General features: G+C 47.6%; 1 protein-coding gene across 1 annotated transcript in view; it reads left to right on the top strand.

Annotated features, from left to right (window-relative positions):
* Nucleotides 1–607: 607 nt before the first annotated feature.
* Nucleotides 608–24,795, top strand: part of LOC125347196 (zinc finger CCCH-type antiviral protein 1-like) — a 39,508-nt gene continuing 15,320 nt past the window's right edge. Inside the window, exons 1-7 of the mRNA XM_048340297.1 lie at nt 608–945; nt 14,687–14,822; nt 18,554–18,806; nt 21,025–21,696; nt 21,808–22,053; nt 22,878–22,976; nt 24,325–24,448. Coding sequence (XP_048196254.1) covers nt 638–945; nt 14,687–14,822; nt 18,554–18,806; nt 21,025–21,696; nt 21,808–22,053; nt 22,878–22,976; nt 24,325–24,448 — 1,838 coding nt within the window. The 5' untranslated portion in view covers nt 608–637. The remainder of the gene's footprint in view (nt 946–14,686; nt 14,823–18,553; nt 18,807–21,024; nt 21,697–21,807; nt 22,054–22,877; nt 22,977–24,324; nt 24,449–24,795) is intronic.

Genomic DNA, 24,795 nt, shown 5'->3' with positions numbered 1-24,795 from the left:
TCCCCCCCCCCCCCCCCCCGGTGGCGCGCGGGGCTTCACTCGGGCGGCTTGGAGGAGTTCGCTCAGGTCACTTCCTCGAGTGCAGATCCCGGGCGAGGACCGGGAAGGGGTGGAGGGGCGGGTGGGGAAAAGACTGGTTTTCGAGCCCGGTTAGGGTCAGCTCTTTCCGGGGAGGGGTGGGGCCACCGCCAGAGGGGGGGCCCCGGAGCGTCACCGGCCTCTGGGGGGCTGGCTTTACCAGACCTCCACCCCGGAGCCCCCGCACCATCTTCCAACTTCCTCTTCTTCCCGGAGAGGCTTCGCGGGACGCCACCGGGGGAAACCCCACCGTCGTCGAGCCTGGGACGGAAAGGGGTGCGGCCAGCTGCGGCCGCGCTCGCGGGCCGATTGGCGGGTGCGTGATCGACTCCCCCCCACACCCCACCCTCCTCCCACCTCCCCCGGACGCCTCCCCCTTCGCGATCGCGGCTGGCCGTCAGAGAGGTCGCCGGGCTCCCTGACGTCGGGACGCTCCGGAGGAATCGGAAACCGAAAGCGCCGGGTCCCTGCGCGCCGCCCGCCGCCCGCCCGAGTTTCGGTTCTGAGACCGAGTCCCGCGCTGCCTGCGCCCGGCCCGAGCGTGGTCGTCGTCGTCGTCATGGCGGACCCCACGGTGTGGGACTTCCTCGTCCAGGTCCTGTGCGCCCACGGCGGCCGCATGACCCTGGACGCGCTGCTGGCGGAGATCGCGCTGCCCCGGGCGCAGCTCCGCCAGGTGCTGGAGGAAGCCGGGCCCGACCGCTTCGTGCTGCTCCAGACCCGCAGCAGCACCGGCAGCGCCTGGACCGTGGTGGCCAACACGCGGGCGCGGGTCTGCCGTCGCAAGGTCTGCGAGCGAGGCTGCGACAACCTGCACCTCTGCAAGCTCAACCTGCTGGGCCGCTGCCACTATTTGCCGGCGGATCGGTGAGTGCACCCCGGGGGAGCAGCGGCTCCTCCCGCAGCTCCCAACCCCACCGGGGTGGATGGGTGGGGTGGGTGCTGCTGTCCCTCCCCCCCGGGGGGAGTTCCGGGCATCTCACTGCCGACCCTCTCCTCCTCTGCTCAACTTGGAGAGAGAGACTCCCTCCCGGTGGCACCCGCGCCTTTTGCCTTGGCGGGGCCCCTGCCTATCAGCGCCCCCAGAACGTCCCTTGTATATGACCAGGGCGACATTTCCCGGGGTGGTGGTGGTGGTGTGTGATCCAGGCTCACCTTCTACCCTGCCTACCCGCCCACTGGAATCCGAATAAAATACTTTGGGGGGGGCATGCCAGAGCATAGAAAAGTTGGAGGCAGATCTGGGGGGCGAAGGGAAAACGCCTCCAACGCTCGGGCTAGCTTGAATCGTCTCCCCTGTTCACTTGAGTTCCCTGGTCGCGTTGAGATTCTCGCCCAGCACCCCGGCATCCGTCCACACCGCACGTAGCAACTAGCAACGGCTCCTCCTGGCTGGGGCCAGGTCACACACCACCACCGGGCCATAGGGCCCTTTCCGGGGTTACCGAAGATCGAGTGTTTCCCCGTCTGCTTCCCCGTTGACAGACAGCCCCTCGGCCCCTCCACGGACCGCTCTCCAATCCTGCGGGTTCCTGCAGCCCATCCCTGCCTCTGCCGGTGGTGGATCCGTTTGCTCTTTTAAGTGTTGATTTTTTTGTGCCGCTCCCAGGGCTTGAATCCAGGGCCTTGAGCTCCGGCTTGGCTAATGGGAGTCGAGAGTCTCCTGAGTGGCTTGGACTACAGACCCGAGCCACGGGGGGCCTGCAAGCCTTTTGATGTCGTTGGCTTCTGGATTCCCCCGTGAGGAGCTGGAGATGTTTGTAGCTCAGGGCTGGGGCGCCGCGCAAGGCCTTGGGTTGATCCCCAGCACGGTTTCAAAAAAGAAAAAAGGAATAAAACATCTCCTGGTAAAGGGCTTACTTGTCACACCTAGGAGGTGACACCTACGATGGCGTGACGAGTAGTTGGCCATGACAAGATGGCTCCCAAATACACACTAGCTACTCAGGCCTGGCCTCCGGATTCCTGGGTCTGAGGAATGGAACAATCTCGTGACCATGGAGGTCAACTCCCTCCAGGCAGGCTCTCTGACCTATCCAGCTTCTTCTCCCTCCCATCACCCCCTTCTTCCTCCTCCCCTCCATCCCCTCCTGCATCTCCTCTCCTCCTCCCTCCTCCTCCTCTCCTCCCTGCCCTTCCCCCCCTCAGTCCTGCTGAGAAGTGTCTTTTCCTCATTAATAGCAAATTAAGGAAAAGTCTGATTCATGAAAGGCTGATTCATGAATCTATGTCCTTCACATCTTTTCTATCCATAGGCTCTATCTACTCAAAAAGGAAAACAACAACAAACTCTGATATAGGTAAAAAGTTTGTCCTTAAAAACTTTAGGTGAAGCTGGTTGCTGGTTTACACCTGTAATCCCAGCTACTCTTTAGGCTGAGATCCTAGTCATTCACCTTCATCTGTGTGTAGTGAAACTGAAAGGGTTTATCTCAATCACCCCAGGGGACCAAGCTGAGAGAGTGGAGGACAGGAGAAGAAGGTTTATAAGGAGGTTTATTACTGAGGCCTTGTCTCCCACAGGAGAGGGAGCAACCTGTCATCTTATCCAGGTGGCAGCTTCTCTGGGGCTAAAGGGGAAGTAGGTAGGTCTGGATGGTGAGTGGGAGTGGCCCACTATAGCTCTAAGGCAGGGAGTTTAGATATGGGTGGATCTGGGGGCTAATGGGAGGAGCTGAGGACCCTAAGGCTGGAAATGCTAACAAGAACTTAAAGAGATTTAAATGGGTGGAGTGGGTGAGGTAATCTTTTTTTTTTTTTTTCCAGTCCTGGGGCTTGGACTCAGGGCCTGAGCACTGTCCCTGGCTTCTTTTTGCTCAAGGCTAGCACTCTGCCACTTGAGTCACAGTGCCACTTCTGGCCATTTTCTGTATATGTGGTGCTGGGGAATCGAACCCAGGGCTTCATGTATATGAGGCAAGCGCTCTTGCCACTAGGCTATATCCCCAGCCCATGTAATCTTTTTCCCCCAATAAATTTACTTGTTTAGAATGCTTCAAAAACTTATTTTTTTTAATTGTTTGGATGGACTCCCTTAATAAGATATTTAACATGTTGTGAAGTAACTATTTAAAAGTGTGTTTCCATGCAGGGACTAATCCTACCTACTCTGGAGGCTGAGATCTGAGGATCCAAGTTCAAAGCCAGCCTGGGCAGGGAAGTCTGGGAGGCTCCTATGTCCAATTAATCACCAGAAAAAAGAAAGCGGATCTGTTGGTCAAAGTGGTAAAGCACTAGTCTGGAACACAAAAACTCAGTGAAAACGCTCAGATCCCAAGTAAGCAGGGAAAGGAGAGTGGGTAGAGGAGAGGAAAGGAAAGAACATTCTAGCACATTCGCACACTGTTCTGAATAACAACTGGTTGCAAGGTTTCCTGATTTTTTTTTCTGTTCTGCTTTGAAAATTTCTTCTCCCACTAGTGTTGACCTTTGTTTTTAACAGTTTCAACTTTTCCTCTTTTTTTATTCTTTGTAAACATACTCCAAAAATGGAGGGAAGAGTGATGAACTTCCATATCCCTATCGTTTTGACTCATCACTTTTCAAACATGGCTGGTCTTGTTTTAGTTTGCCTTCTCTCCACAACCATCCCCAACTCGAACAAGTTCTTTTAAATCCTAGCAGTCATTTGCTTTGCTTCATAATTACTTCGGTAATTATTTCTAACAGGTAAACTCTATTTTTTATTTGAGTAATCACTAGTTTCCTTTTTCTGGATCCTGGGTTTGAATTCAGGGACTTGGCACTGTCTCTGAGCTTTTTTGCTCCAGGCTTGTGCTTCTCACCATTGGAGCCACAGCTGCGCTTTCTGCTTCTTGGTGTTTATTGGCGATTAGAGTCTCATGGGCTTTCCTGCTCTGGCTGACTTTGAACTGCAGTCCTCAGATCTCAGCCTCCTGAGGAGCTAGGATTACAGGTGTGAGCCACCAGCTCCTGGGTTTCTTTAGATAGGATTTTTGTTCTGTCCTATAATTTCTTTTTCCCTCTTTGCAGTGCTTTCACCTGTGCTTTTCAGTGGGTAATCAAGCTTGCTTAGGTGTTGTAGAATTGTTTCTCTTGGCTCATTACTTTGGATATTAATATCTGCTTTGCTGAAATAATATTCCCACACACGGAAATCAAGTTCTAGCTCTGACATCAACAATAACTAACATTTATTGAACAAATCCTTAAGTACCAACCAAGCTCTGAGGTAAGCTTGTTAGAGATGTTATATAAATTCATCTTTCTCATAGCTCCTGAGGTTAGATACTATACACCCAATGTTAATCAAATGGAACTTGGCACCAAGTATTTAGAAATTTACTTGTGGCCCCATAGCTGGTAGCTGGCAGTGTTGATTGACATTTGGACCAGATTCATGGTTTCCTCACTATTCCTTGAACAATAGTTCTATGAAGTGTCATTTCCCATCAGTTCAGGTTATTCTGTGTGCAAGCGCCATTGCTGTTTAACTGTTTCAAGTCAACTTTCTGAGTGCCTTCCACTGGTTTCGTGGTTTATGCCAATATGGGTGTTTCCTCTTTACCCTTTCCTGTTTGTACTCCTTTGCCTTTCTCTTTTAGTTAGTAGAAACTTTAGGTGGGGGTGGGTAAATGAGGAGACTAGTTGTTTCATATATTGAGAGGAAGAATACTGAAATGTACAAAGAATAAGAGAATATACATCAAGTATGTGTACTCTGAATATATGCCAGACATGATAGAGAATGTACTGTAACTCACCTCTGAGAATGAATGCTTGCCTTTTTCATTTTTGTTTCATAGCTTTACAGATGAAAAAATAACTTCTTGAGACATGGAGATAGGAAGGGTTGTGATTCAAGGCCAGCCCAGGCAGAAAGTTAGCTGTTTACAATGCTGTCATCCCAGCGGGGTGGAAAGGAGAAAAGGAAGGATGTGGTCCAGCCTGGTTATAAGCTGTCAAAAATAAGGCAATTAAAAAGAAAAAGAAAAGTGGTCCAGTGTCTAGTCTACCAGGCTCTGGGTTCAAATCCCAGTACTGCCAAATAAATAAATAGGCAAGTAAAAATACAATAGGCCTTGGGGAACATTAAAAAAAAAATTCTCTTGAGTCTCATTCTCCCTCTTTCCCCAGAAGTAACCTCAATCATGACTCTGGTACCCTGCTGTTTTAGGATTTTAAAATTTCTTCATCTACACATTTCTGTCTGTATACAAAATGAAGTATTGATGTGTTTTAAATTATTTATTTATTTATATATATATATATATATATATATATATATTTTTTTTTTTCCCCCCAATCCTGGGCCGTGAACTCAGGGCCTGAGCACTGTCCCTGGCTTCTTTTTTGCTCAAGGATAGCACCCTGCCACTTGAGCCACAGTGCCACTTCTGGCCATTTTCTGTATATGTGGTGCTGAGGAATAGAACCCAGGACCTCATGTATACGAGGCAAGCACTCTTGCCACTAGGCCATATTCCCAGCCCTGTTTTAAAATTTTTGTTCAACATTGTTTTGATGATCTATTCATGACATTACGAGCTACTATTCCCCCCCCCCCCCAATCCTGGGGCTTGGCTTGAGCACTGGCCCTGGCTTCTTTTTGCTCAAGGCTAGCACTCTACCACTTGATCCACAGTGCCATTTCCGGGTTTTTCTGTGTATGTGGTGCTGAGGAATCGAACCCAGGGCTTCATGTATGCAAGGCAAGCACTCTACCACTAAACTACATTCCCAGCCCCTACTTTCGTTTTTCTCCCTTCCCGTTCCCCCTCCTCTCTCCCCTTCCACGTCCTCTTTTCTTTGTTTCTTTCCTTTCCTTCTTCCCTTCTTCTCCCCTCCCTTGTCCTTCCCTCCCCTCTCCTTTCTCCTCCGCGTCCTTTTCTACCCTCTTTCTCTCCCCATTCCCTCTCTCCCCTCCCCTCTTCCCTCTCCTGCCTTTCTCTCCTCTTCCCCTCCCTCCCTATTCTTCTCTCTTTTTTGAGGCAAGCACTCTTGCCACTAGGCCATATCCTCAGCACCCTTTTCTTCTCTCTTCCCCTCCCCTTCTCTTCCTTGTTCTCTTCTCTGCTCCCCTCCCCTCCCGTCCCCTCCCAGGCTTTCCTTTCCCTTCCCCTCCCCTGGCTGTGCAAATTTACTGCTCTGATTTGTTAAAATGAACAGCTTTCTTTCATCTTTTGTTTCTTGGTGGGTTGTGGGGCTTGAACTCAGGGCCTTGGCACCATTGGTGCCTTACCACTTTGAGATACAGCACCACTTCTGGTTTTTGATTGGTTCATTGAAGATGAGTCTCATGGGGATTTTTTTGCCATGGCTGGCTTCAAACTGAGATCCTCCTGAGTAGCAAGGATTACTGGCGTGGGCCACCTCTGCCTGGCTAGACAGCTTTCTCTTGCGTAAGTGCATTTCTTTTTTTAAAATAGAAATTGAGATTGCCTTTGATTTTTCTTTTGTTGTTTTGTTTTGTTTCTATGCCTGATTGCTTAGAATCTTTTGTGTATGTTTCTTTTTTCTTTTGGCCAGGCCTGGGCTTGGACTCAGGGCCTGAGCCCTGTCCCTGGCTTCTTTTTGCTGAAGGCTAGCACTCTATCACTTGAGCCACAGCGCCACTTCTGGCTGTTTTCTATGTATGTGCTGCTGGGGAACCGAACCCAGGGCTTCATGTATATGAGGCAAGCATTCTTGCCACTAGGCCATATTGACTCCAATTAGTTTTCTTTCTTTCTTTTTTTTTTTTTTTTTGGCCAGTCTTGGGGCTTGGACTCAGGGCCTGAGCACTGTCCCTGGCTTCTTTTTACTGAAGGCTAGCACTCTGCCACTTGAGCCACAGCACCACTCCTGGCCATTTTCTATATATGTGGTGCTGGGGAATTGAACCCAGGGCTTCCTCTATATGAGGCAAGCACTCTTACCCCTAGGCCATATTCCCAGCCCCCCAAATAATTTTCTAAGGAGTGTTTTCCAAGTTGTACTCTACCCAGATGTTAACATTCGCACACTTAGTCCCTGCCACGAGGTTTTGTGAGTCTTTGAACTTTGGGCCAATACAAGGAATATGAAATAGCATCTCAGTGGTTCTAATTTTCGTTTAGGTTTTTGTGGTGCAGCACAGGCCGGATTTAACTCTCTATTCCCCTGTGTACTTGGGGTTACTTGCTAGGCAGCCACTCTACCACTTGAGTTGTGCCTCCAGCCTTTTTTGCCTTAGGTTATTTTTCAGAGTCTTGAGTTATTGCCCCACCTGGCCTCTAACTGAGATCCTCCTATTTCTATCTTCCAAGTAGCTGAGAGTAATACCCCATTCTCAATTGTCATGTAAGTGTGTCTTACTCGATCTTATTTTTTGGGGGTCATTTTTCCAGCTTATTTTTGTTTATAGTATGCTTCTTCTATTTTACTATAAAATTAAGAGTTTTAAAATAAATCATTAATAGTTTTTTAAATGGTGCTGAGGCTTTAACTCGGGGACTAGGCACTTGTCTTTGAGTCTACCCCATTTCTAGTTTTTTGGTGGTTAGTTGGTGATAACCGTCTCATGGGCTTTCCTGTCCAGGCTGGCTTTGAACAGGCATCATCAGATCTCACCCTCATTTACAGGATTACAATTATGAGCCCCATTCTCACTAGTTGACTATTCTTTAAAAATAGATGGAAACCCATGTAAAAGTGTACACTTCAGGGCTGGGAATGTGGCTTAGTGGTAGAGTGCTTGCTTAGCATGCATGAAGCCCTGAGTTCAACTCCTCAGTACCATAAAAAGAAAAGGCCGGAAGTGGTGTTGTGGCTCAAGTGGTAAGAGTGCTAGCCTTGAGCAAAAGCAGCAGGGACAATGTCCAGGCCCTGAGTTCAAGCCCCAGGACTGGCAAAAACAAAGGGGGGTGGGTACACATCAGAGTTAGCAAGCACAGTCAGTAATGATATTGTGCAACTATTATCACTATCGAATTCCAGAATGTTTTCATCACTTTCCCAAGAAACCCACACCCAGCAGTAGCCACTCCTCCTTCAACCCTTTCCCAGTTTCTAGAAATCTTTAACCAGCTGTCTCTCTGTATGGATTTGTCTATATTGGACATTCCCTTGAAGTGGAATCCTATATAATATAGTGAGTGCAGTGGGACATTTTCAAGGCCTGCATTTTGCAGCTACAAGTGCATACATGTGCCATGCGTGGGTGTGGGTGGGTGAAGTTGCCCCGTAACACTCGCTGGAAGTTCCTTCTAGTCATCTGAGCTGTGTCCCAAGAGTCACATAGTCAGGCTGTAGCCCTTGAGCATGTGTGTTTTCTCCACCCTTGTGATACAAAGGCCTGCACCTCAGAGTGAAGAATCATCTGGGAACTGTTGTTCTCTTCGGATTTGCTGCAGTTTCATTTGATGAAATGTGATTTTCCACGTCTGCAGAATTAAAGAAACTTGGTGAGATTATGAAGTTCCAGGGAACAATGATCAGAATCTTTTTTATTTTATTTTTTTGCCATCTTGGGGCTCTGTCCTTGAGCCTACCACGTGAACCACAGCGCCACTTCTGGCTTTTCCTGAGTATTGGAGATAAAAGTCTGGCAGACTTTCCTGCCTGGGCTGGCTTCAAATGGTGATCCTTCGATCTCAGCCTCTTGAGTAGCTAGGATGACAGGCGTGAGCCACTGGTGCCTGGAATCAGAATTTTTTTTTTTTTTTTTTTGGCCAGTCCTGGGCCTTGGACTCAGGGCCTGAGCACTGTCCCTGGCTTCTTCCCGCTCAAGGCTAGCACTCTGCCACTTGAGCCACAGTGCCGCTTCTGGCCGTTTTCTGCATATGTGGTGCTGGGGAATCGAACCTAGGGCCTCGTGTATCCGAGGCAGGCACTCTTGCCACTAGGCTATATCCCCAGCCCCTCAGAATTTTTTTAAATATTGACAAATCTATACCTGGAAACACAATACTTTCCCTAAGTTTTAGTAATACAGGGATGGCAAAAAATAAACATCTGAAATAAATACAGATGAGTTTTCCTAGTGTTTCATGGTTCTAACTTAGACAAGGGTCTAAGATGGGTGGGGCAGAGGTGTAAAAGACCCCAGGAGGACCAAGGATTTCAGTCCAGTGTGAAATCAGAAATGGCTTGAATCAAGTCAGCAGGGGAGCTGGACTGAGGAGATAGTAGAGGCCTGTTACATCATCTTTCAACTCTTTTCCATACAGAGCCGAGCATTTAATCTATTTCAGACCAATTCACTACATGACAGTGCCCCCTGAGTAGCTGGGACCACAGGTGTGAGCCACCATGCCCAGTAAATACTACTACTTTGAGTTATTCTTGGGTTAGAGCCTTGTTCACTTTGGCCCAGCTTTTACACATTCTGGCCTACAGCCTCAGTCCTCCCCTCTGTCTCAGATTCCAGGAGTAGCTGGGATTACAGGTATGCATCACCCTGCTCTTAACTTTCAAAGGAATTTATGTTGGGAAGTGGGACTGTGGAGAGAGGACCTGAATGACTTTTCTTCTCTAGTCATCATTGTTTTGGTAATACCACTGCCACCTCCTATCCTTGACTTTCTTCTCTCCCTCTGCTTTTCTTCAGTCCCGTTGTGGATTTAGGGCTATGCATCCTGAAACTTGGCTGCATGGCAGATCCTTGGGAAATCTTTCAAAGATAGTAACGCTAGGATATCCTTAAAGGCTTAACTGGGTCTGAATTAAGCCTAGGGATTCAGATGTTTTTAGTTTTAATGTTTTGATTTGTTTTGTTTTCGTTGCCAGTCCTGGGGCATGGACTCAGGGCCTGAGCACTGTCCCTGGCTTCTTTTTGCTCAAGGCTAGCACTCTACCTCTTGAGCCACAGCGCCACTTCTGGCTGTTTTGTATATATGTGGTGCTGTGGAATCGAACCCAGGGCTTCATTTAGTTTTAATTTTTTTTAAGGTTTGCTTGTAGTGTTAGAGATCGAACCCTGGGCCTCACATGTGGTAGGCAAACCACCTAGCACCGAGTTGTATTTCCAGGCTGGGCAATGGGGATTCTAGCACAGGCCCTAGGTAATTCTAATGCACAGGTGTTCATCTCGCTCTTGATAGAACTGTAGGATATGTAGAGCGCCTCAGCCTCTTGCCTCTGTCCTTACCCCATTTAAAGGGGCCTGGGTTGTGAGGACTCTTGCAGACTTGAGGCTGCGTGGATCTGCTTGTTTTCTCCACACCGAGGTCATGGTGCTGCAGCCACCTGGAGCTTGATTTCTCCCCCACTTGCTCTGGGTAATGAAGCTGTGGTTAAAGTTGGCTGCTCTGCTAGCTCCACCCTTCTCCCCACACTTTGGGCCTGCTCACGTGGTCTCTCTTCCTCTTGTTTCTCCTCACTATTCTAAGGGTCCTTGACCCAGTGACCCATCCCTACTTTCTCCTAAGCCACTGACGTAATCTTTTTTCTTTGTTTTTGGTACCAGTTGTAGGTCTTGAACTCAGGGTCTAGGCATTGCCCCTGAACTTCTTTGCTCAAGGCTAGTGCTCTACCTCTTGAACCACAGCTCTACTTCTGGCTGTTGGTGCTTCATTGGAGACCAAGAGTCCTACAGACTCTGCTGACCCAGGTTGAGCCTCCAGAGTAGCTAGGGTTACAGGTGTGAGCCACCAGTACTGGGCCACTGACTTCATCTTTCTTAAACATCAGAAGCACAAAAGATTTATGCCTTCAAATACTATTTTTTTGGGCTTTTGCTCCCTAACCTTTTATTCTTTAGACTACTGTTGCCTAGAGTTTATCTTTTCTTTTTTTTTTTGGCCAGTCCTGGGGCTTGGACTCAGGGCCTGAGCACTGTCCCTGGCTTCTTTTTGCTCAAGGCTAGCACTCTGCCACTTGAGCCACAGCACCACATCTGGCCGTTTTCTGTATATGTGGTGCTGGGGAATTGAACCCAGGGCCTCATGTGTACGAGGCAAGCACTCTTGCCACTAGGCCATATCCCCAGCCCCGAGTTTATCTTTTCATATATCCTGGTCATTTTGTTTTTCCTGACTAGTTTATATTATGGTGAGCTGCTTCCTGTTTTCGCCCCTCAAATAACAAGCCACAGATATGCAGATATGCAAGGCAAACACTCTACCTACCACTAAGCCATATTCCTAGTTTGAATCATTTCTATAGTATCTTTTAACTACCTATTTTTTTTCATCAACCCGATGAGGTTGAAGGGGGGAGAACAGAAGAGGTATTTCAGCATATAAATGGCTATCAAAGCTTCTCAGGTTGTTGTCTTCCTTTGCTGTCTGCTGTGTAGCTGGCCCTCTATTTACTGTCTTGGTGAGTTTAGAGCTCAGAGGTGAACATCTGAGCCTAGAATTGAATGGGACAGGCCCAGCCTGTGAGTCTCAAATCACCTGGAATCCCACTGCAGTCAAATGTAGACCAGTCTCAGGGTGTGGCTGGGCACAGGTGTTTTTAAACACTCTCCAGTGGGCAACTACTTATGGCCAAGGCTAAGAACCACTGCGCAGGCTCTGTTTAGTCCCCGGGCATGGGAAAGCACTTCACCCAGCCAGGTTAAAACATTTTATATCTGGGTCGAGAATGGAAAGCAGAGGCTGTGTGACTTTGAGGCTTTGAGCCTGGGATTTCTGAAAGAGAGATAATTCTGCCTCTTTTAAGGCCATCTTGGTTTTTTTTTTTTTTTTTACAGTTACCATTTCCTATTCCCACAAGCTGATGGCTTGCGGTTTGTTTGCTCTGAGTGGGGGCAACTTTCCACAAATGTTTGCTCTGTGACAGGAAATTCAGAAAGGTTTGTAAAGCTGTTTTTGGACTGGCAGTAGAGAGCTCTAATCAACCTTCTGCCAGACCCACCGTTCCCTGGCAGTCTGTTAGGAAAGCTCATTCAATACCGGGCATCTGTGGCTCACACCTGTAATCCCAGCTACTCCGGAGGCTGAGACCTGGAGGATGGTGGTTCAAAGCCACCCAAGGCAGAAAAGTCGGACTTTTAAAAAATACTCAAGTAACCAGCAAAATGCTCAGCAAGAAAGTTGAGATCCTGGGTTTAAGTACAATACCTTCCGAGAGAGCGAGGTAAAAGAGAGAGTGAGAGGGAGTCATGTTCATTTCTCAGCCCCCATCCTCAGACAGGAAGTCTGGGGCTGGTCTGCGCATGCGAAAAGTTCCTGGCAGGTCTGGGGTGGGGCCCTTTGGGAGACAGCATTTCTGACAGTTTCTCCGATGGTGCTGAGAATGGTGATCAGGGAATACTCTTAGAGAAGCGCTAGCTTGAAGAACCCCAACAAGCCAATGCAGGCTTTCCCACCATTTTCCTGGCTTATACTTGCCAGTCGATATCAGGCACCATTGTTGGGAGAGGCTGATCAGAAGGAAGCCTGGGCACTTTCGAAATCAACATCTCCTCCGTCAGACCCACACTGCGGAGCCCATGTTTATGCAAATCCTGAACATCGTTTTTCTATACATTTTCTTGTATCCCCACTGTACCCCAAGTATCATCTGTGCCCCTTTGCACTGCTTGGCTCCTAATTTTTCTTCCTTTTTTTTTTTTTTTTTTTGTGGGGGAGGTTGGTGCCAGTTCTGGGGCTTGAACTCATGGCTTGGGTGTTGTCCCTGAGTTCTTTTGCTCAGGGGTATCATTCTTCCACTTGACACAGCACCGCTTCTGTTTTTGTTGTTGTTGTTGTTGGTTTTTTTTTTTTTTTTTTTTTTTTTTTTGCCAGTCCTGGGCCTTGGACACAGGGCCTGAGCACTGTCCCTGGCTTCTTCCTGCTCAAGGCTAGCACTCTGCCACTTGAGCCACAGCGCCGCTTCTGGCCATTTTCTGTATATGTGGTGCTGGGGAATCGAACCCAGGGCCTCGTGTATCCGAGGCAGGCACTCTTGCCACTAGGCTATATCCCCAGCCCCGTTGTTGTGGTTTTTGTTTGCTTGGTACTTTTTTTTTTGGAGGGAGGAGTGTTAATGCTTACCAGAGATAAGAGTCTCACAGACTTTTCCTGCCTGGGTTGGCTTTATACCAAAATCCTCAGGCCTCCTGAATAGCTAGGATTACGGGTGTGAGCCACTAGCATCAAGCTCCAGCCTTGCATTTATTAATGGATGCATCCGGGCGAACCTCTGCTGAAATGCTGATGTGATCTTCTTTAGGAGGCCTGTCCTCTGGGGGTCTCTGCACATCTCCCTCCCACAGGCTAGGGGAAGGAATGAGAGGTGGAATCTTTCCCCAGCTGCTGAGGATTCTGGGTGAGAGGGGCCTGGACGTGGGGGAGCAATTATCTGAAACTTCAGAGCACAACCCTAAAGTTAGAGGAGCAAAGGCTAGCCTTATCAAGGAATGCCAGAAACAAGTTCAAAGCTAAAGTCACCAGTGGAGACATCCAGTTCAGGGCCCACCTGAAAAAATAGCTAGGATAGGAGCTGTTGCCAAAGCCAGCCCAACTGCCCTTGGCCTCTTGGTGAGACAAAGAGCCAGGAGGGTAGGTCAGGGGTCAACTCAGGACCTAAAGGCTCAGCCGGTGGCTCACAGGAATCCTGTCTATAACTAATCACTAAAGCTTGAAGGCAATTCTTAAAGGCTTTGGGACATTTAAAGATTAATTCTTTACTTGGATGTTAACAGTTTTGAAAATTCATCAATTTCAATAAGATCATTTTATATTTCTGTTTACCAGTCACAAACAACTAAAAAGAAAAATAGTGGTGAGAGATAATATTCAGTACTTGGGAAATGAAAGTATTAATAGGAATGCTTTAATGAAAAATAAGGAAAACAGAACAAGGCTTAAATAAGTATTTCCAGTCCTAGAAGTCAATGATAGAAATCATTCTGTCAATGTTTATTTTTTATATGTTTACAGCAGTTGTAAGAGGGTGGGGATTTTGTTCTTCCATCTCCATGTTAAGCTGTATTCCAATCAATTTATCTTGTTCATATTTAAAGTATGGTGTAAAACATGTAAATTATATGGTTCTGGATTCAAAGCAAAAGAGTAGATTAGTAAAAACACAATAGGTATCCCAATAGTTTTGTCTGTTTGTTTGCTTTTGTTTTTGTGCTGATACTGGGGCTAGAACTCAGGGCCTGGGTTCTGTCCCGTAGCTTTTTCACTCAGAACTGGCACTTCATTTTTGGCTTTTTTGGTGACTAATTGGAGGCTGGCTTTGAACCTGGATTCTCAGCCTCCTGAGTAGCTAGGATTGCTGGTATGAGCCATCAGCACCTGGCTTAAATTGTTTGTTTGGTTTAAATAATTGCTCTGTGTGTGTGCGTGTGCGTGTGTGTGTTTGTGTGTGCGCTTGCATGCTGGTCCTGAAGCTTGAGCTTAGCACCTGCTATCCCTGAGCTTGTTTTACTCGAGGCTAGTTCTCTGCCACTTGAGCCACAGCTCTATTTCTGAGTAGTTAGGATTATAGATGAGAGCTACTGGCTACTAGTCTTTTTTGTTTTTTTTTTTTGGTGGCAGTTATAGAGCTGGAACTTGGGGCCTGTCTTTGAACTGTGATCCTCAGATGTCAGCCTCCTGAGCAGCTAGATTACAGGCGTGAGCCTTTGGTGCCCAACTTTTAAATGGTATTCTTTAAGCGGGGTCACCCTGTGCTTGGGACCACTTGAGCACTTTGTTGAGTGAAATTTTCTGTAACATGGAAACACTGAAAGTTGTTCCCTTTCTTCTAGGAAATTATGCAAATATTCACATGAAGTTTTCTCCAAGGAGAACTCTGAAGTCCTGAAAAGATATGGGCTCTCCAAGCTTAACCAAGAGGAATTAGCCGTACTCCTCGTCCAAAGCGACTCCTTCTTCATACCTGAGGTGAGTGGGGACTTCTCAGTTGAGATGACCGGGAGAGTACTGTATGTTGGAGAAGGCACAGAGAAACCTTGATGTCAGCACCAGGGCTCCAGAGGTGGCGATGAATGAAGGCTTTGCTGAGCTGTCTGGGGTGCCATCTCCTCTGCCACCCTGCCAGGAGCCCAGTGTGAGCAAAGATGAACTAATGACATAGTAGAAACAACTAAGCATTCCTTCAGGGTGGCTTCCTGGAGGAGGTGACCTTACAATGACATTTAATTTTTTATTTTTTTGGCCAGTCCTGGGCCTTGGACTCAGGGCCTGAGCACCATCCCTGGCTTCTTCCCGCTCAAGGCTAGCACTCTGCCACCTGAGCCAAAGCGCCCCTTCTGGCCGTTTTCCATATATGTGGTGCTAGGGAATCGAACCGAGAGCTTCATGTGTAGGAGGCAAGCGCTCTTGCCACTAGGCCATATTCCCAGCCCCTACAATGACATTTAAAAGAGCACAGGGAAGATGAGAATACAGACTGGGTGTTGTGGAACAGACTCCCCACCCTACCTATAGTGGTTCAAATAAGATCTATTTACTTATTTCTTAGTCAGCAACCTATAATGCAGAGGTTATTTAAACATAGCCACGGGCTGGGAATATGGCCTAGCGGTAGAGTGCTTGCCTCGCATGCATGAGCCCTGGGTTTGATTCTTCAGCACCCCATATATAGAAAAAGCCAGAAGTGGTGCTGTGGCTCAGATGGTAGAGTGCTAGACTGGACCAAAAAGAAGCCAGACCCTGAGTTCAAGCCCCAGGACTGGCAAAAACAAAACAACAACAAAAAACACAAAGCAACAATACACAGCCACGTCTGTTTACACATTGTAACTTACCAAGGCAAGTTAAGTAGTTGCAACAGAGGCCAAATTGCTTGTAAAGCCTACAGTATTTTCTGTCTTGATTTGTTACAGAAAAGTTGGTCAACTCTTGTGTTACCTGGGTAAGGGCAGGCAGATAAGCTTATGGGCAGGCAGCTAAACCCTACGATTTCATCCGGGACTTAGGCCCATAGCTCATCTCTTACCTCTAAAATAGGTCTTCGCTCCCTAGGTACAAGGTGTTCTCATTTGTCATTTTCTAGGCAGCAGGAATGTAAAGAGGAAGTTAATAGAATGCAAGCAATTTCCTTTTAACATGTAACCTGGGCTGGGCGAGGTGGCTCACACCTGTAATCTATTCGGGAGGCTCAGATGGGGGAGGCTTCAGGTTCAGACCAGCCTGGGCAGGGGACTCTGTGAGACTCCATCTCAACAGAAGACACTGACCATGGTAACTCATGCCTGTCATCCTGGTGACAAAAGGAAGCAGAAAGTAGGCCAATTGCAGTGGAGGTGTGGGCCCAGACAAAAAGTGGGATCTGATCTCCATATAGCTAGTGAGGAAGTGTGTGCTGCATACATACCTCAGCAATAAAGTGCCTGCCCAGCAAGATCAGAACTCTGAGTTCACACCCCTGAAACACACACACACGCACACGCACACACACAACATGGACATGGTATATCTTCTCATACCTCATTGGTCAGAGCTTAACACATGGGTATATGTCAGCTGAAAGGGAGCATGGGAAATGTAGTTTCTTTCCTGATGCCAATTTGTCTACCTAGACATGGAGCTTCTATTACTAGAAGATGGAGACAATAGTCCATGATTATTGTCTGTTGGTCATGCTGGACTCAGGGGCTTCTCCCAGCTTTTTGCTCAAGGCTGATGCTCTGCCACTTGAGCCACATTTCCACTTAGAGCTTTTTGATGGGTAGAAAGCAGTGTCAGATATCTGTGTGCCCAGGCTGGCTTTGAACTAGGATCCTCAGATCTCAGTCTGTTGTGCAGCTCAGATTACAGGCATGAACTACCAGCACCTGGCAGTGGTGGATGATTAAATTTCCTACACCATAGATATGCAGAGTTGAGGATCAGAGGATGCGTGCAAAGCATGGTATCTGCCTTGAAAGAAATCCTTCAGTAGGTACGTTTGTCTCACTCTGAAAAGAGAGGCGCGCATAGAAGGCAGAAGTACTACCACATATGAGAAGGAAGCTATTGAGGACTTCCTGTGGGTTAAACACCTACTGATTCAGCTCAATATGTTTTCCTTATGACCTCAAAACAGATGTAGGAGGCTGAGGTCTGAGGATCATGGTTCAAAGCCAGCCTAGGCAGGAAAGTCTGTGAGACTCTTATCTCTAACAAACTGCTCAGAAAAAGCCAGAAACGAACCTATTAGGGGCCTGTATCCCTTTTCCTGCATATTGCAGCACCCATGTTTAGTGAGTGGGCTGTAAAGTCCTGTCTGAAGCTTGCTTTGAGCTAATAATGAAATTTCCCCTTGCCTGTGGTCAGGATTTAGATCACAGGCTGGGAAGGCATTGTTTCCTCAACTAGGTGTGAGCAGCTGGTCCCTGTAGCTAGCTAGCTAATAGTATATTTAACCTAAGCTTCTATTTTTAATTATAAAAGAACATTTTGTTTTAATTTTATACTTTTAAAAATTTCATTTGAGAAACTTGAACATTTTCCCAGCGGAGACCAGGTTTTGAATTCACCAACAGTTACACAGGTAACTCATATACCCTAATATCCACTAGTACTGGGGCTTGAACTCCAGGCCTTGCTCTGGCTGGGCTTTCTTGCTCACAGCTAATGCTGTATCACTTGAACTCAGGGCCGGAGCCCTGTCTCTGGCTTCTTTCTGCTCAAGGCTAGCATTCTACCACTTGAGCCACAGTGCCACTTCTGGCTTTTTCTGTTTATGTGGTTCTAAGGGATCAAACCCAGGGCTTCATTTATAGAAGGCAAACACTCTACTGCTAAGCCACATTCCCAGCCTGTCCCTGAACTCTTGCTCAGAGCTAGTGCACTACCACTTTGAATGAGTGACAGCACCACTTCTGGTTTTCTGGTGGTTATTTGGAGATAAGAGTCTCACAGACTTTCCTGACCGGGCTGACTTTGAATCACAGTCCTCAGATCTCAGCCTCCTGAGTAGCTAGGATTACAGGTGTGAGTCACCAGCGATGGCTTCTTTCTATTCTTCAATTTATTGAGACAGGGTTTCAACATATAGCCCAAGCTGGCTTCAGACTCACCACGCAGCCTCACATTCTTAGTCCCTTGTTGCAGTCTCCTGAGTACTGGGTATCTGCCTCCACACCATTGTGCCTTAATTAGTTTGCATGCCTTGGGTTCTGACTTAAATAAAACATCAGTTAAATGCATCTCATTGAAGATTATGGAAAGGTGGGTGCTAGTAGTCTGTAATCCTAGCTACTCAGGAGGCTAGGATCTGAGGATTGCAGTTCAAAGCCAGTCTAGGCAGGACCATCTGAGAGTCTTATCTCTAATTAACCACACACACACAAAATATCAGAAGTGGAGATGTGATTCAAGATGTAGAGCACCAGCCTAAGGGATAGCACCCAGGCCCTGAGTTCAAGTCTCAATATCAGCACTGAGAGAGAGAGAGAAAAACAGAGAGAAAAGCGAAATAGCATCTCAACTCCTGCCCTGTCTTTGGTCTTTAAAAAAAATTTTCATTGTCCAGATGATGTACAGAGGGGTTACAGTTACATACGTCAAGTAGTGAGTGCATTTCTCTACATGCTTCAGAAATGCCTGTGCATTGATCCTTCCTTAAAGTGTGTGGCAGATACCAGAAGTATTTTGTGTCTGGCGAATGAGCATTCTTTCTTCTGCAGATCTGCAAAGATTACAAAGGAGAGGGGCGCAAACAGACGTGCAGCGAGCATGTCCCCTGTGAGAGACTGCACATCTGTGAACACTTCACCCGCGGGAACTGCAGATACCTCAACTGCAACAGGTCCCACAACCTGATGGACAAGACGGCACTCAGCATCATGCGAGAGCATGGCCTGAGCCCTGACATGGTTCAGAACATTCAAGACATCTGCAACAACAAGCATGTGCGGAGGAACCCACCCCGCTCCAGAGGTATGGGCTCGCCCTTCAGTCACCCCATAGAGCTATCAAATAAACAGGTTCCAAGAAATCAGCCCTGGGACAGTGGCTCACACCTGTAATCCCAGTGTTGGGAACACATGACCCTCTGGTGTCAGAAAGTGAATACAAACACCAGCAATATAGGAGATTTTGGTCAGGGCAATTTACTTGTCCCCAGGCTAGGCCGGTACACTGGGCAGGGTAGTTCTTCTCAGTTTTATCCTAACCCAGAGGGTGACATTGTCCCTTCTCCTTGTTAAGGAGTCAGGTTTACAATTGGAGGAGGTTGGTAAAGTCAGTGGAAAGTTCCCATTCAAGGCGGGAGTGGCCTATAATTCCATGGGTAAGGATGCATACCTTTAACATGGCTGGCTGGTCACAGACAACAGAGATGATGGTTATAACTGAAGTCAAGAAGCACATAATTCCAGGAAATTGCAGTACTCAGAAACATCAGTTTCTCTTGGTGACATTACAAGATGGAGGTACTTCGGTTTGACAGAACAGATTGCTTTTTCTCACACTAGCTCCCGAGGATGCTGAGGTCTGAGGATTCCAGCTCCAAAGCAACCCAGGAAGGAAAGTTATTGAGACTCTTTATTTCCAATTGATAACCACAAAGCTAGAATTCGAACTGTGGGTCAAGTGGTAGAGTGCCAGCCTTGGGAAAATGCCCAGGCATGGAGTCAAGCCCCAGTAACCCCATAAAAGTATTCTAGGGGGCTGGGGATATAGCCTAGTGGCAAGAGTGCCTGCCTCAGATACACGAGGCCCTAGGTTCGATTCCCCAGCACCACATATACAGAAAACGGCCAGAAGCGGCGCTGTGGCTCAAGTGGCAGAGTGCTAGCCTTGAGCGGGAAGAAGCCAGGGACAGTGCTCAGGCCCTGAGTCCAAGGCCCAGGACTGGCCAAAAAAAAAAAAAAAAAGTATTCTAGGAATTAAAAGCACCACCCCTATAACTGCTGTACCTGTTTACATTCAACTTTCTACATTTCCCTTCCAAACTTTGTTCGCATGAATGTGCAATCACTAGAGAGTGTGTGTGTGTGTGTGTGTGTGTGTGTGTGTGTGTGTATTGCAGCTCCTGTGGCTTGGACTCAGAGCCCTGAGCACTGTCCCTGGCTTCTCTTTGCTCAAGGCTACCACTTGAGCCACAGTGCCACTTCCAGCCTTTTTTTTTTTTGGACCAGTCCTGGGGCTTGGACTCAGGGCCTGAGCAATGTCCCTGGCTTCTCTTTGCGCAAGGCTAGCACTCTGCCACTTGAGCCCCAGCACCACTTCTGGCCATTTTCTGTATATGTGGTGCTGGGGAATTGAACCCAGGGCCTCATGTATACGAGGCAAGCACTCTTACCACTAGGCCATATCCCCAGCCCCCACTTCCATCCTTTTCTGCTTATGTGGTGCGGAAGAATTGAACCCAGGGCTTCATGCATGTTAGGCAAGCACTCTACCGCTAAGTCACATTCCCAGCTCTCATTAGTATATATTTGAGTTTGCAATTTGATATTTTTTACTTGGCAGCATTTCCCTCAGATTAGAAAAATGGTTACAATTTTCCAAAGTACACTGCTAAATCTGCCTGCCTTCCTTTCTTCCTTCCTTCCTTCCTTCCTTCCTTGCTTCCTTCCTTCCTAGCTTCCTCCCTCCCTCCCTCCCTCCCTTCCTTCCTTCCTTCCTTCCTTCCTTCTCTTTCTTCTTTCCTTCTTCCTCTTTTTTGGGTGGTTGGGGTCGTGGGGCTTGAACTCAGCCTCCTGAGTAGGTAGGATTATAAGTGTGAGTCACCAGTGGCCAGCTTTGTTTTTCTTCTTCAAAGAAGGAAATAAAATGTGTGTGTGTGTGTGTCTGTGTGTCTGTGTGTCTGTGTGTCCGTCCGAGTCCTAGTATTCACACTCAGAACCTGGGTGTTCACTGTTCCTTAACTTTTTCACTCAGGGTTGACACTGTACTGCTTGATCCACTCCTGCACTTGTAGCTTTTTGCTGGTTAATTGGATTTGTCTGTCTGGGCTGGCTTGGAATGTCAGTCCTCAGATGTCAGCTTCCTGCGTAGCCAGGAGTACAGGCGTGAGCTAGTGGTGCCTGGCAGGACAAATTACAGCACTTGGACAGCAAGGCTGGAGAAGCAGAGGAGACACCGTGGTAGAAACTGAATGTTGTGAACTCTTCCTTTTCATTATTTGGCTCTTTTATTTTCCTCTTCCCAGCTCCTTCCTCAAATCATAGAGCGCCACAGGCATCGCGAGGTCGAAGCAAAAGTCGAGACCGGTGTTATCAGGCCAGCCCAGAATTCATTTCATCTGCTTACAAGTCCTGCACACCTGGCCCAGATGGCACTGGTTTCTCGGCTTTTGTTGAGGATGACGTGCATCTCTTTGATAACTTCAGCTATGTGTGGAGCAAGGATCAGGCTCAGCCTTCCTCAGCCTCTTCGAAGGTTGCCAGTCTTGGAGCAACAGCTCAAGCAGGAGGAAGCCAGAGGGCATCCAAGGATGATGGTCTCCACGACTTTTCTTACAGGAACCATGCTGACTCAACCTCTAATCAGGCTGTTTCTAGCTCTCTCCTTGCTGTTACAAAAACATCCAATGCCATAACCTCCAGCAAGGGCCTGGGCATTGTTGCATCAGATCACGTGAACGTCAAGGGCAAGAGTGGAACTCAAGACATCCAGGAAGTCCTTCTTAAACATCAGGCTGATGGAGTGGCCACAGATCTAACTTGCCCAAGATCTGCTAACTACAGAGCTGCCACCAATGACCAGCGAGAAATAACATTACCTAGGAACCATCAGAACAACGGAAGCGCTTTCTGTGATCTCCAGGCCACTGGCAAAATTACTGATGGTGGTAATAACCCAGGATTGACATTTTTGAATGGTAAATATGAAGGGAACACAGTCTGGCTGGTAGAGCTATGGTCAACACACCAAAGAACGCTACTCACATTGTGAATGAAGTATATTAATGCAGATCAATTGTGTGTCACAGGTTTGGGCTTAGAACGAGCAGTCACTGGAGAAAAAGAGGCATTCTCCTTGAGAAGTAAGGGTTCACCAAGGCAGGTCCCAGCCACACCTGGGATAGCCACTGCTTCTACAAAAGTCAACACGCTGCCCCAGTCATCTCTACCTTCCTCCATCAGCAGAGCTGCAGACTATGGGGCCCAAGGCCCTGCCCACACTCCTGTGAGCTCCACCAATGAGCACTCACAAAGGACCACAGTCTCTTCCCAGAGTAAGTCACTGCACAGAGGGGCACCGTGTTGAGTCTGTAGCAGAGCGGGAGACAGGGTGGTGGCAGTTTCGTCAATCTGACTACAGTTAGAGGCTCACGGATAAAGGGTGGTAGTGGTGAAGGGACCAAAGTATAAGGACAGAGAAGAACCAAACCATGGAACCACATAGAAGATATGGCTGCATTTGCTAGAACTGAGATGAGCACAATCAGAGTGTACCACAGGCCTATCTGTCGCTGGCCTTTTTGTTCTATGGAGTAGCTATCTGGCAATGTGAATCCCAGAAGTTTTCTTGAACGTGGTTCCCATTTTGGGGAACTATAGGGAGCTCTGAAGCTGAGCTATGAGGCTCGGAAAGGGTTAAGAGGTTGGAAGGCTGCCTCATATTTACACAGAAGGCTGAGAATTGAGCCCTGGAAAGGTTGAAACAGATAAAGTAGGATATCATCTAAGTAATGCCTAAGTTTCAGTTTTTCCCCTGAAGCAATAGGGGAGCCAGTTACTTAAATGCACACAAACTCTGTTTCATATCAGTGCTTATAATTACTTTCTGCATGTACATATGGTAACCTTCCCTGTACTAAACTAAGTGATTAGGCTTGCTTATACAACTGGGTGTTCAAGAGTGAGCCTCGAACCTTAAATCCTGCTCCCTGGGCTTGCTCTATCTAATTTCTCTGTCCCATTTCTTCTGCTCCAGTGTCCTGTCCCAGGTTGTGGGGAGCAACAGGGAATCTTGTTTGTTTTGGTGAAACCATGTAGCCTTGGGTTTTAATTTGTTTGTTTGAAGTGTGAAGTGCTTACTCTCGCTCTTGTTTTACAGATTCTATGTCTGGGGTCTCAAGTATCACATCTACAATGAATAATGTTGGACCAAAGGAAATTTGCCTAGACTACCTGTATCTGGGTTGTCAACTGGCAGGTGAGACAAAGCTTCTGCTATGAGCACAGGCATGCCAGTATTTCCCCAGGACTTTCCTTTTGTGTCTTTTAGGTAAATACCCAGACACAGAACTGGTAATTAGATATTTAATTTGGGGCAAACCATGTTCCATAGTGGATGGGTCATTCTTCATTGCCACCTGCAGGGTACAAGGGTTCACATTTCTCCACATGTTTACTAGCACCAAGGAGATAAGTAAGACACTCCTCTCTTTCTGTCCTTGATGGGAAGCCATTTCCAGAGGATTAACCTGGGAGGAATGGCCAGCCCGCCGCAGGCTGGTGCCCTGGATGGAATGAAAGGAGGAGAGAGCCTACTTAGCACGGGCATTCATTCCCTCTGTGTCTCTCTACCTTCTCTTCTCTCTACTCCTCCCTTCTTTCTCTCCCCTCCCTTTCTCCATTCCTCTTCTCTCTCCTTTCCTTCTCCCTCTTCCCCTTCTCCCCCTCCTCACTTCCTTTCTTTTGGATAGCAGCCATTCTAATGATAGGGACTGGTGCTTACATAGTACTGAGCTCGCCACCGCTTACACTGCCAATCTGGGGGTTTCCCTGTAGTACCTTTTTGTGTGAAAGCAGTCATATATCATCTGAACATTTCAAGGCAATGTAAATGTAACAAAGAAGATGACATTTGGGGAGGTGGGGAGGAATAAAAGACACCCAAACAGCTAGATTCCTGTATCAGGGGCCTCTTACATCAAACTCATTTTTGAGTTTCATTGAATAGCCATTCCCCCACCCCCACCCTCCCAGGGCTGGATCCATGCTGGTCACACAAAGGGGACATAAGCTAAAGTGTCCTTTAGCCATCTTTCTTCTAAGGTTTGTGATTAGAGTGAGGCTTCACATTATCCAGCAATGAAAAGGGCTGCATACACATAAGTCACTATCTAGGTTTGGCTACCTAAGGGGATTCAAAGTGCAAATCGAGTCAAGAAGCATCTTTCTGGAAGGGATGGGTGTAAAGGCTGGGCTGCTGTGGGGGAGGGGAGAAAAGGTAGCTATAAATTGGGGAATGAGCCCTTCCTATCTCAGCCTCCTGAGTAGCCAAGGGTTACAGGTGTGAGCCACCGGTGCCCCGCGGCAGTTATTTCCTGATGAAGTTCCGTGGGCAGTAAAGGAACCTGAGTTTCTGAGGGCTTGAGTCCCGTTCTGAGCTTGTTCTTCCATGGGGCAATGCAAGCTGAGCCAGGAAGCCATGGAAGGGAAATGTTGGCAGAGCGTGGAGAACACGCTCTGGGGTTGGGGGGTTGGGGGGTGGGGGAGCCAGCAATGGTCTCGGTTGAATTTTGTCCTCATCCACAGACTCCTGTCTCTCTTTCTAGGCAACTGCAACAAAATCCACTTTCACCTGCCCTACCAGTGGCAGGTGCTGATTTCCAACACCTGGCTGGACTTGCAGGCCATGGAGCAGATCGAGGAGGCCTACTGTGACCCTGAGAAGCCCGTGTGAGTGAGTTAGTGACTGGACTCTGGCGGAGGAAAGCCACGCCCAGTGCGAGGCTCATGGCACACAGAGCCCGGCTCATGCCACGAATTCTGGGAATACTTGCTAACTCATGAAGTGCACAATGATATGATTATGTGTTGATACCAGCTGTGTGTCCTGCAGAAAAACATAGTGCAGAGGTCATTGCATTCATTTTAGAGCTGTAAAACCTTTAAAAAAGTGTGACGTGAGGCCAGGCTCAGTGGTATATGCCTGTAATCCCAGTGGCTCAGGAATGGAGGTTGGGAGGATTGTGGTTAGAGATCCTATCTCTGTCGATGTCTGTGTTTGGGGTGGTCTGTCCTTC

Source organism: Perognathus longimembris, chromosome 2 (assembly GCF_023159225.1).
Source record: "Perognathus longimembris pacificus isolate PPM17 chromosome 2, ASM2315922v1, whole genome shotgun sequence".
Lineage (NCBI taxonomy): Eukaryota > Metazoa > Chordata > Mammalia > Rodentia > Heteromyidae > Perognathus > Perognathus longimembris.
The sequence above is the reverse complement of the archived record's forward strand: the minus strand, read 5'-3'. Positions and strand labels throughout refer to the sequence as shown.